We start from the raw sequence: 12,671 nt of genomic DNA, 5'->3' as shown, positions 1-12,671 counted from the left end.
CTAAGGATGCTGCTGTGTGTTTAATGCTTGAGCTATTTCTGTTCAACATGCTTATTTAGTTAATAGCTACCTTTTCCCAAACACCTTGTTCTAACTACCTTGGAAAAACTGCTTTGCATGTTGATAGGGGGAGGGGTAATCCATTTTGCAGCTGTCATAGGCCAATGATGAATCACTATCCATGCCATTTGGCTGCCTTCCCCCTGACAGGGAGAAAGAGGAGGAGAACGGAGGGGAGAATACACAGTTTAGTCTTTTAACTTAAAGACAATATGACTTAACTGCCACAGTGTCCTCTTATGCATATGGTGTCAACCTAGGCTTAACCTGACTATATTATTTTATTTCATACACTGGAACTAAACCTGGATGCCAACATAATTTATTCTTCTATTGTTGTGGCTTATATAGGTAACAAGTCCTTAAATCTGTTCAGATGTTGCTGTTTCATCCAAAAAAAGGTAAGTCATATTTTTACTTGTCTTCAGATTATCAAATAGGGTTCAATAAAAGCATGTTTCCTGAAATGCATGAATTAACTGGTCATTCACATCCTGTAAAACTTTGATGATGGTTTTATTTCACCAAATGTATTCATTTTTATTATTTTTATCTTTAAATACTTTTAATCTCATGTATCATGAATATTATTCTAGGCTAACTCACCTACAAGCCCCTCAGACTCTTTTTGATTGGTCTGTTTAATTCTGTTTTGTTAAAGGTGTGTAACTAATGTACACATTGTAATAGAAGTGCAGAACACGTGGGACCTTATAAGTAAAAACAGTAATAGTATTAATAAAAACATATAGATCTTTGTTTTAATTGAGCTCAGAATAAAACAAGTTTCTAAGGCTATATTTTTAAATTTATTTTAATAATTAGAGTCCATTGTCATTGTATATTTATACAGAGAACAGCATGTGTAATATTCCATTTAAAACACAGTAGAATCATGCAGTTTTCTAAATAAAGTAAAATGTGCAATGTATAGCAAGTAAAATGTGCAATGTATAGCACGCATTTGCACTGGTTTTTGCAGCCAATCTGCCTGTGTTACAACTGTACTGTGATCTTTAAATGAACTCTGTTGTTCTTATTGTGTAACTTGAGGAGTAAAAATACCATGGATTTTTTTTTTTTTTTACGCTTATAGTGAAAATCTTGCTGTAAACGTTAGCAAATAGATATTGATTGTGTACTCCATTTTCTTGCAATACTTAAGATTCTTATAATTAGCAAATATATATTGCAATCTAAGATTTTAAATAACTTTATATATAAGACTCATGTGATATTCTGCAATGTTATAATTAGACATACACATGCTGTCTATAATTAGATGGAAAGTCATGCTAAACTTTACCAAGTAATTAGTTATTAATTAGTATTTTTTTCTTATCTTAATTCAATTTTAAATAAAAAAAACCCCATCATATTTTATATTTATTATAAAAATGTATAAATATTGTTAAAACACAGGGTGTGGGTGTGTGTGTGTGTATATATATATATATATATATATATATATATATATATATATATATATATATATATATATACACATTGCTTTCGAGTGTTTGCTTAGCTATGTTAATTTAAATATTTTGTCAGAATTCTATTCTGCTAATATAAAAAAAGATTTTGTCTTGGACTTTATTGTGGACTACAAGCTTTGCTTATGTGACAGCTGAGCTACTCTAGAGTGTTAAAGCCTGTATGTATGCACTGTACGATAGCCTTATCCTTTTTCAATTGGGCACGCTTTATATAATCCACAAAGCTAACAACTGAGCAGACATAATAATGTTTTAATGCTGCATTTGTTTCAACGGAAACAGAAGAACAATTAAGTAGTTTGCCAGAGTAAACACATGCATCATGAATATCTCATTCCCTGTCACAGAACTGCAGGCTACATCAATTGGTTCAAGTGTTTACAGACCCTTTGGAATACAATTGGATGATAAATCATGACAATGTGTGAGTGCTGAGCGCTAATTCATTGACAGCAGGTTGTTTACTCTAATATATTGATAATGCAAGAACAGGTATTGTCCAGTAACCTATTAGCAAAGGCTCAATAAAGCTTTATTGTAATCATTCTATTTTAATATAGGAAAAATAATCTGAAATGTTCTAAATTGTGCTTACCTGTAATTTTAACTCAATTTTACCAATTCACATTTTATCTAATTTTATTTATATATATATATATATATATATATATATATATATATATATATATACATAAACTGTATATTATATTAAGGTAATAAATGTACATTTTTTATGTTGATTGAGTAATATTTAAAAGCACCTATAGTAATCTGCTAAAAATTGCTCACACAATATCCTTATCTCTGTTAAGTAAAAGCATAGTTTTCTATACTATTGAAACATGCTTTTTTATATTTAGGTCTATGGAAATGCAGGATCTAGCCAGTCCACATAGCCGTCTTAGTGGTAGTAGCGACTCTCCCAGTGGGCAAAGCCTTGATAATTCCCACATAAATAACAATTCTATGACACCAAATGGCACAGAAGGTAAGTGATTGCAACACATTTGGTGAAATTAATAACTTACATGTTGATATGTAAGCAAATGATGAAAAGCTAAAAGCTTGTAAATGTTCTTTGTTTAGAATAATAAAATCAATGCTAACATATGATGAAAACATCCTTTGAAAATATGTGATTAGGTCACATTGTAGTTATGAGCTTAATAACTGGGGTTAACAACAAAAATCTTCATAGATTTTAAAGTATGTTTTTGTTGGTTCTCCTAGTTGTTGAATTTACAACTGTACTGTGATCTAACACAGAAAATTAAGCATTTTTTGTAATTAGACTTATACTGTATTGACAATAAAAGAAATTGTTTTTTTTAAATCACACATGTAGAGTCATAGAGTTGCACTAAGCTGTATTGTGGATATATTACATATCATAATACACCTGTATCTTCTTTCAGCGCTTATATAATTGTATACACATATTTCTACAGTAAGTGCCTATTTGTATTTAATAGCTCTAAACAAACATTTGTTTGCAGAATAATCAATTCACAGTACATTGTGTTTTCTATAACATGACCACCGGGTAATAATGTTACCCTTTGAATGGTAAAAGAAGATACCAAGCACCATGCACATCTCAAAAACATACACATTTTGCATGGCATATTTTTACATCAAACATTTCAATAATAATACAATATGTTTAGATCACTCAAGCATATTGAAACATTATTTTAGATTTATAGAAAAGCTGTTTTCCATGTGAAATGTTTTATCTTATTTTATAATAACTTTTATTTCTAAAACAAAATGGTCTATTGCTTATCTTAGGTTTCAGAACAAAATAATTCTTATTTATATACTGTTCAGATATAAAGTATTTTTGTTTTGTATTTTTTTTATCAATGAATTTGATTCTTCTAAGTATTTTGAGAATGATGATACCTAATGTTTTGGTGTGGGAAGGAAACTGCAAATATCCTCCCATTTTATTGTGTATGTTCCATGAGAACAGTGCACCTTGCTTTGGTTAGACTTGCTTTAAAACATTTGTAGGCTTTGACTCCCAGTAATTTATTAAGATGTAACAAAGTATATATGGATGAATCAGATTCATTTATATAAGTGACTAGAAAGAGCAAAATAATCAGCCTCTAGCTAAGCTTTTAAAAATAGTTGCTCTTAAAGTTTGGAACGTTTGTTAAATGATATGTGTGGCATAATTTACTTTGAAAACCCATATATGTACCTGTAATAAAGAAAATATAATTTTATGTTGTAAATGAGCACAGTGCAACTTTGAAGAATTATGCATCTCATAAAATGACAACAAATAAATGATCATACCATGATTTACTGGGAATAGGTGTCATCTGTTCTGCCACTTAATAGTCACTGATTTAGGAGCACTTCAAATTATATTTGCCATGATTAGAATGTGTACAAATTATTATGTAATCCTTGTTATAGACTACATCTAATAATGCCATTTGTGTGTGTGTGTATATATATATATATATATATATATATATATATATACTGTACAGTATATATATATATATAGTATGTACTGTGAATTTAAGTCATTTTAATATTTTTAATGAAAATGATTAAAATAAAGCAGTTTAGTCATGTAAGATCTGATTAACCATTGTCTAGTAATTTTACTAATGATTGATCATTACAACCCTTCTTACAAAAATTGTACTATTCCCAGGTTAAATAGGATGATAAAACTTACCGTAGATTTTTAATATTTGGCTACATTAATAATATATCTCTCTGTGCAGTGTGATTGTAGACAACAGATTTATGTTTGCATTTATTATATTAAAAGTCTGATGTATATCAGTTGTGCAAGTAAAATTACCTGTGTTGTAAAATGTTTGATTTTTACTGTGAGATTTTATATGGAGCTTTTAAATAAAAATTCCAGTGTTTCAGATCATATCTCACTAATGTGTTGCCTAGCCAGTAATGGAAGCTCTTGCCAGCAAGTGACTGTTCTTTGTTAAAGAATACAGATAAAAACTCACTGGTTCACTTAAAGTTGAGCTTTTTTAATTAACCATTACACTACTCTAATGGTTTTTAACAGACAACTTTTAAGACAGAAGTGGTGGTGTAGAATACATTTACATATATGTTAATTGGATGGATAGGATCAAGAATCATTTCAATCTGTTTTAGATATGATGAATGTTTTGTTTTGTTTGTTTTTTAATCAAATTGCATACATTTGTAGTTGTTCTATGTTTATTCATTCCCTGAATCAACATGCAAATACAAGTTACTCCCGCATGTAACATCAGATTATATCTCTGACATGGTTATGGTCACATGACTTAATCTGCATAAGGTTGACGTAAGCATGTGTGATGCATAACCTTTTACTGGCAATATTAACTTTCACACTTCAGTAATCTATTAATTAGAATATATATGTTTTAAACGTTTAGTTGTGTATTAATTTGTAATTTAGAAGAAAAAAAACCCCCAAAACATTTAGATAAATTTAGATTAAGAGCAGAGCAATAGAGTAAAACCCTATTCTCTTGAACCAAAGAATGATTTATTTAAAAAAAAAATATGCCCAGAGGCTCCTTTTTTTGCTTTGATTTCCTTTCAGGGACAGTATGAATACTGTATCCTGGGTGCTAAGCAATAGTATGTAGATCACTGCAGACTTGTATAGTTTTTGTTGATTGACAAAGATATCAGCATGTTTATATGATATTATTGATTGAGTACATAAAATTATACATCTGTACCTATTTTAGTAGCGTGTACACTTTGCAGATCTTTCTATACACTGTATGTGCCTACAAAGCTTTTGTCAAAACATACACATTATTTGTATGACCGTTCCAAAGAGCATTTAAATTGCATATAATATGATGCTTATTTCTTTAATCAAGCATACAGAATAGCTGGGGATCACTATCTCACCTTGATTGAGAATTGTGCCAGCGGCCTTGTCAGAACAGTTGGTCAACAATCCTAATAGAGTAAATTGAACAAGTATGCAAGCCAGTGAATGCTTGCAAACGTTTTGTTAGAATGAATAATGGTGTCAAAGAATATTTCTTGAAAGGGTACTGTTCTATGAAAACGAGAGATGGGGCTTGGTAAAAAGATTTTCATATAAAGTATTTAAACAGTGTAATCTTTCTAAACAAATCAATGACATTGTTCCTAAATAATAATTATTACCTTGTATGCTGGAGACATAGCAATAAATATAAAATAATATTCAATTTGAGAAATTACTGAGATGAATCCACATTGTGCTTGCTTAGTATTCATTAACAAAATAACATTAATAAAAAAAAATGTTATAATGTATATTTTATCTCTTATCCTTTTCCATGACAAAACAAACCGGAAGTGCATGTTTAAACATAACTCATCCCTACTGATAGACTAGTCATTGGCAGATAATGACGACTTCCATAGATATCTTTATGGATTGCAATATGCTCCGTAATGCATAGACCAAAAAATATTTTGTTTTCAGCACAAGAGAATCCTTGAAAAACAAAACAAAAATGCAATACATTCTAAAATGTACTTTTTTAGATGCCACGAAGGAAATAAAGGACTTGAAAGTAATCAACTGTTACTCATTTATGCATTTAGGGCTAGGTTACAAGTGGAGTGCTAAATTATCGCGTGCCCGCTTGCGAGCATGATAATTAACCAGCCATTACCAGTGTAATGTGTACCAGTTATTGGTACACAAGCTTGCGGTAGCAATTAGCGCTTATAAAATTAACCAGAGATCAGATCTCATTCTCTGGTTGATTTTATAAATGTGCCACAAATGCCCCCAAAATACAGTGTAATGTAGTTTATTAAAAAATAAAGATAACAGCATCTTTATTTTTTAATAAAACAACTGCACTAGGAAGTATTTTGGGGGGAAAGTTGGCAGGAGTAGGGTGTTAGAAAAAAAACGGCACTGAAAAGTAACTTTACATGAAATCTATAGGAATGGTATGTTCCCAGTAAATATATATGCATATATATTTATGTGTTAATATGTGTACATTAAATATGTGTACATTAAATTTGTGCTTTGACATTATAGTGCAAAGTGCTTTTGATATAGATATGTATTGAGTCATTGCACACACAATAAAAGCTACAATTTTATTTCAACAGTGAATAGGATGTAAAATATCTGTCTTACAAACATACTAGTGTGAGCTTTCTACAAATTAGTGTTTCCCATACTGTGCTTGCTGAACCATTGTATTTATAGTTTGCATAATTAGGAGTCTTACAATTAAAGTGACAATATAGTCAAAATTACATTTTAAATTGATTGGATAGAACATACAATTTTAAACAACCTTTTCAATTTACTTCGATAGCTTGTAGTTACAAACAATGCTGCCATAGCCTGCTAAAGACTCGTGCATGCTCCTAAGCTTTTATCAGGTTTAATCTCTAAATAAAAAGAGAACCAAGTTAATTTGATAATAAAAGTAAATTGGAAAGTTGTTTAAAATTGCATGATCTACTTAAATCGTGAACGTTTGTTTTTTACGTTACTGTCCCTTTGAACTGCTTAGAGAGGAGTTGCAGATTAATTTCTATATCAGTAATCAGCCCTTGTTTCAATCTATTTAAATTTTGTGTGAAAACTTCAAATCTTGGTTTACTTGCTACATCACTGCAATGCATTCGACATGCATTATTACAATTCGTTAAAGAGACAGTATACACTCATTTTCATATAACTGCATGTAATAGTCAGATACTATAAAGAAGAATATGCACAGATACTGATCTAAAAATCTAGTATAAAACATTTTAAAAACGTACTTAGAAGCGTCACGTTTCGCACTGTTGATGAGGCAAGGCTGGGACACCCACTCAAAGGGGCTGAGAAAGCAGGAAGAGAAAATATTCCCCCTCCCCTGCATATGAAAAGACCCATTACAGAAACAGGAGCAAGCAGGAGTCTACATCTGATACTTTGGGGCTTGGTTTGGAATCTGAAAATCAGCACAATGTTATTAAAAAATAAGCAAAACTATACATTGTTACAAAAACACTCCCAGATGGGCTTTAGAAATCGATCATCTACAAAACATTTATGCAAAGAAAAATCTAGTGTACAGTGTCCCTTTAAACTAGACAAATTACAAATAGAATACATGCAGAAAATCTGATTCTTTTTCTTTACACTCAGATTGGGTACATTTTAAAAAAAATAAAAAGACTAAAAAAACTGTATTTTCTCCACATTTGCATCTAGACATGATTCAGAAAAATAAATATTTTCAAAAGTAATTTTTTGTAACTTAAAAAAAAATTTCAATTCATGATGGCATTACTATTTGGCATTATTTTATTTTTAACTTTTAAAAAATCCAAACTCATAATTGTTTCTTTTTTTTTTAAAAAAAAATTGAAATTTGAGGGAAAAAAAATTAAAGGGACATTGTACTGCTAGTTGTTCTCCCCTTTAATATGTTCACTTGTTTAATTTACCTGCTGGAGTGCATTCAATTGTTTGCTCATTTAGGGCCAGAACACGAGTGGAGTGCAAAATTGTGATTTCACAAGCGCAATGTTTGCTCCACTAGTAATCAAAAAATAAAAAAAAAGATTCCAGCCTCCACAATCAATAAAAAATCTTTATTTCTCAGATGTAGGGTCCCAGAAACACATACAACGTTTCAAGGCTGCATTAGGCTCTTAGTCATGTGTTTCTGGGACCCTACATCTGAGAAATAAAGATTTTTTTATTGATTGTGGAGGCTGGAATCTTTTTTGGATTTTTTGGATATTGAAGTGGACCTGGCAAGTCTGGTATTCCGTGCCCCATGCAGAGAAGAAAGGTGTGCTGATTTCCATGTTTTTTGGGAAGTCAATTGCTCCACTAGTTATACCAGCGCACGCAAATGTGCGCTGATATTAGAGGTGAGGCACAATGCGAATGCGACCTTGCATTCACATTGCAGGCAAGCTTCACACTCACAAGAGCGCTCTTCCATAGGCTCCAATGGGAGCCTCGTTCTCATGCTGTGAGACATGGCAGAGAACATAGCGAAGGGGGTAAGTCGTGCAGCGATGGGCAGCAAATACATATATATTTTGAGTGAGAACACTGTCTCCATAGACTGCAATGTAAAGGCACATTTCAGTACCATTTTTTCTAACACCCCACATCCCTTCACGTTAACCCCTAAAAACTGCTTTGTGCAGTTAATTTTCAATAAATTAAAGATGCTCATATTTTTTTATTTTATTAAGGAACCTCACACCTACACTTGGGGGACATTTTTAAAATTAACCAGAGATCTGATCTCTCTGCGAGCTCGCAGTAGCATTAACCAGCCATTTGTAATGTCTGGTTATTTTTCGTGAGCTCGTAAACGGTAGAATTTGCCCATTTACGGGCACGTGATAAATTAGCACTACACTTGTAATCTAGCCCTTTTATTTTGTTATTTTTAATAGTCAATGCAGACTGTTGAACAATATGAACATGTCTGCAATCTCTGTGGAAAAGTCATGTAAACAGCATAAAATAACCTCCCAGCAAGTGGTGGGAGATTGAGAAATATTTTTTTGCATTTGAAATAGCTGGCTTTACTTATTGAAACCACAGAATTCATTAACAATTCAACACTTTACTATTAAACTTTGTGTACAGAAAAAGATACGATGAGCAAGCCTGTTCTTTCTGAAGGTAAATCATTTAAATGGACATATCCTTGAAAGCAAAATGTGATATTTTTAATTAGCTAATATGCTATTTTAAATACAAAATCCCATATATTTAATATTCTGTAGTATGTATAACAAGTCAATTGGAACACGTTAAGGGGTAACTAATTGTATTGTGCAGTGTCCCTTTAACTTTTTATTAAGCAGGATATGATAGTTGTTATTCACGTGCAGTAAGCATGCACTAACACTTAGAGGGGCACACACGTTCAAAAAAATATTACTCTAATATATTAGAGCATTTTATCATTGCAAATAACTGGTTTTAACTAATGCAGACAGGTTAATAACATAGTAAAAGTCAGCTCCAGAGAAGCAATGCACTACTGGGAGCTAGCTGAACATATCTGGTGATCCAATAACAAAAGGCATATTTGCATAGCCAACAAATTACTATCTAGTTCCCAGTAGTGCACTACTGTTACTGGGCCTACCAAGATAAGCTTTCAATTAAAGATACCAAGAGAAAAAGGTACATTTGATAATATAATTAATTTAAAAAGTATCTTAAGATTGCATGCTCCATTTGAACAATAAAAGTTTAATTTTGACTTCCATGCCCCTTTAAACATTGCAAAAAAATGCTAAAACAACCAATATATACTTTTCAAAATAAGACAGATGAGTTTTCAATAGTTTAAAGGAACAGTAAAGTAAAAATGAAACTTTAATTGATTGTTTAGTTACATTTTATTTTTTTCAGTTTACTACTATTATCAAGTTTACTTAGTTCTCTTTGTAACTTTTATTAAAGGGTAACCTAGGCAATTCAGGAGTTTGCACCTCTTTAGCCATCTAGCAGCAGTGTTTGCAACATTGTTTGTAGCAATGTTATACATAGTTACAAACACTGCGGCCATAGACTGCTAAAGGCACACTCCTAAGCTCCGGCCTACCTAGATTTACTCTTCAACAAAGGATACCAAGAAAACAAAGCAAATTTGATAATATAAGTAAAATGGAAAGTTGTTTAAAATTGCATTTACTATCTGAATCATGAAAGTTTAATTTTGACTTTACTTTCCATTTAAGGAGTGATGAGATTATGTGAAAAGGGACTTGAAATGTGTCAATGTTAGTGGAGTTTAGAAAGTAAAAAGCTACTGGCAAACTATATGAAAATCAGGTTTTCTAATGGATTGGAATGGTTATAAATTTGAAAACCTATGAAATAACTTATGTAATGCACTTTGCACAGATCAACTGGAATAACTCCACCACCACCTGTAGCATTTAATTCACAAAACACCTGTACAGTTGTCTTACCACATTGGGCGTGATTAAATATACGGCGCAGGCTTTGGGGCATGTGTGGAAACCTGTGCTGCCCGTAGTTTCACCTTGCACATCGGGTATTACATATGCTGCGCCGTTAGATGCTAAACTGGCGTAAGGAGGACAAACTGGCGATCTTCTGAAATGTGCACAAATACACATTTCAGTCGTTGTAAGTAACTTACGCCAGTATTTTGTTCACGGAAAGTGTCAATAAAGAGTAGTTTTATGCAAATTAGGCTAACACTCGTAAAAATGAACCGCGATTTCAAATAAAAATGCAACGCGTAATTACGCTATTCAAAATTCATATATAAACCCATGCGCACCCACCATTTTCTTCAGTTAGATATTGTGGGTAAAGCAGGGGAAACATGGTGGCTAATGAGGGTGTGCATTGCCAGGTGTTTTAAGGCTGCAGGTGAGAGGTTGTGCTGTTTGTCATTAGTTTAACATACTTGCAGGGGCAGGAATAATAAATGACGTTTAACTGTTTGAGATTTGCGGCTGATATGTATTGATTGCACATGCGTTTGTTAGCCCTTCATGGAGTTACGTTGCTTTTTTAGTCAGTGCAAGGGTTACTGCGCCTGCAATTTGTGGCAAGATGAGAATAGAGAAGATTTTCTGAATTCTGCGCGCCTAAGTCCTTACGCTGTATATTGGATACCAAATTGCGCGGCTGTTCTATGTTAGTCTATGGGTAAAAAAAAATATGGCCGAAGGGTGAAATATACGCGCGTAACTTGTATGCTACGCCGTATATGTAATACCAAAATCACGTGAAATCCAGCGGCGGAGGATTTTGCGGCGACGCTGCATATGTAATGGAGCCCTATTGACAGTGGGCTGTGTCCACATTCAGTTATCAGTGCAGCAGTGATAACTTTTACAGAAGTATTTTTGCACAAATATATTGTCTTTTTGCTCATACTGCAGTTTTATAGGTATTTTTAACATATTAAAGGGATATTACACCGTTTACATACGCAAAGTATATATCAGCTCTACACTGCAAAAAAGATCTACATGCAAAGAAGCATTTAGAACGGTAATTTCTAAGCAAATTCCCACTGTTTTGTGTTCCAGGGATATACATTTGAGCATTGTTTATCATATTCCCTCTGTTGAGGTTATCTATGGACAGACAGAAATTAGCTACTTTACAGATCAAGCAATCACTGCCAGGTCAAACTTCTGAGCTGTAGACTTGAGTGTTCACTCCAGCTTATCTGGGGAAAATGGAAAACCACAGTCTTTAGAGGTCAATTGCAGTAAAATACATAACTTTTTTTTTACTATGCATAATTAAACATTTATGAGGAATTCCATTTTTAGTTTTTTGCTTCTAACAAAATAGCCAGAAGGATACGAGGCAAAATATTTGCTTGCCAAAGTAATAATTCCCATACCCTTTGCTTTACATGTGGTGCCATATGCATTCTTGTACCAGTTATTGTAATTTTACATGGTAAATGTACCTAGTAATTAAGTAATAAATAACATAAAATAAAATAGTGATACAAATGCATATCCCTTCCAAAGAAAGCATAGGAAAGTTGCAAAGCAAATACACACACTATTTATGGCCCAAGGCTTTTAAATAATTCAAAATACATTCAAAATGTAATATAGTGCTCAGTGATTGCGTCCAGGCAATGTGAAGAAGTCACTGAAATCTGCTCTGTGTAGTATAGAAAGAAAACTATTTATAGAAATGAAATGAATGATATTGCAGGTTCTGCTGATGCATAGATCTCTTTTGTGCGCTACCTACGTCAGCATGGACGCTTTATGGGCCTGAATAAACTGGTTGTACTTGTCTGTGCTTAAACCTCTTCTAGCAGCGTAATAAATAGAATAGGTTTGCATAAATCTATTGTGTAGCCCACTTTTATTTGTTTTTAATATTCTTCCCCTAGATTGGTCACCAATGTGCAACAATGTGTAGTTGCATCCACTTTTAGAGTAAATATACAGACAAAATTGATTAAATTTATTTTTGTAATTTTTTTTTTTTACTGTGTTGAAAAAAAACAAAACAAAATTTTTTCCAATGTTTAGGGAAGGGGGGTCACTATCTACCAGCAATGTTGTCATACATCCGCTTATGTGCCAGTGCGCAATCAATGC

At 32.4% G+C, this 12,671-nt stretch overlaps 1 protein-coding gene across 4 annotated transcripts in view; it reads left to right on the top strand.

The window, feature by feature from the left end:
* Positions 1 to 234: 234 nt before the first annotated feature.
* The window catches only part of EYA1 (EYA transcriptional coactivator and phosphatase 1), a 123,435-nt gene continuing 110,998 nt past the window's right edge, over positions 235 to 12,671 (top strand). For 2 of the 4 annotated variants that reach the window (XM_053715120.1, XM_053715119.1), the window contains exons 1-2: positions 235 to 461; positions 2,420 to 2,547. In XM_053715120.1, coding sequence (XP_053571095.1) covers positions 2,424 to 2,547 — 124 coding nt within the window. In that variant the 5' untranslated portion in view covers positions 235 to 461; positions 2,420 to 2,423. The remainder of the gene's footprint in view (positions 462 to 2,419; positions 2,548 to 12,671) is intronic. The other 2 variants (XM_053715118.1, XM_053715122.1) reach the window with 2 other exon arrangements.

Source organism: Bombina bombina, chromosome 5, assembly GCF_027579735.1.
Source record: "Bombina bombina isolate aBomBom1 chromosome 5, aBomBom1.pri, whole genome shotgun sequence".
NCBI lineage: Eukaryota > Metazoa > Chordata > Amphibia > Anura > Bombinatoridae > Bombina > Bombina bombina.
The sequence above is the reverse complement of the archived record's forward strand: the minus strand, read 5'-3'. Positions and strand labels throughout refer to the sequence as shown.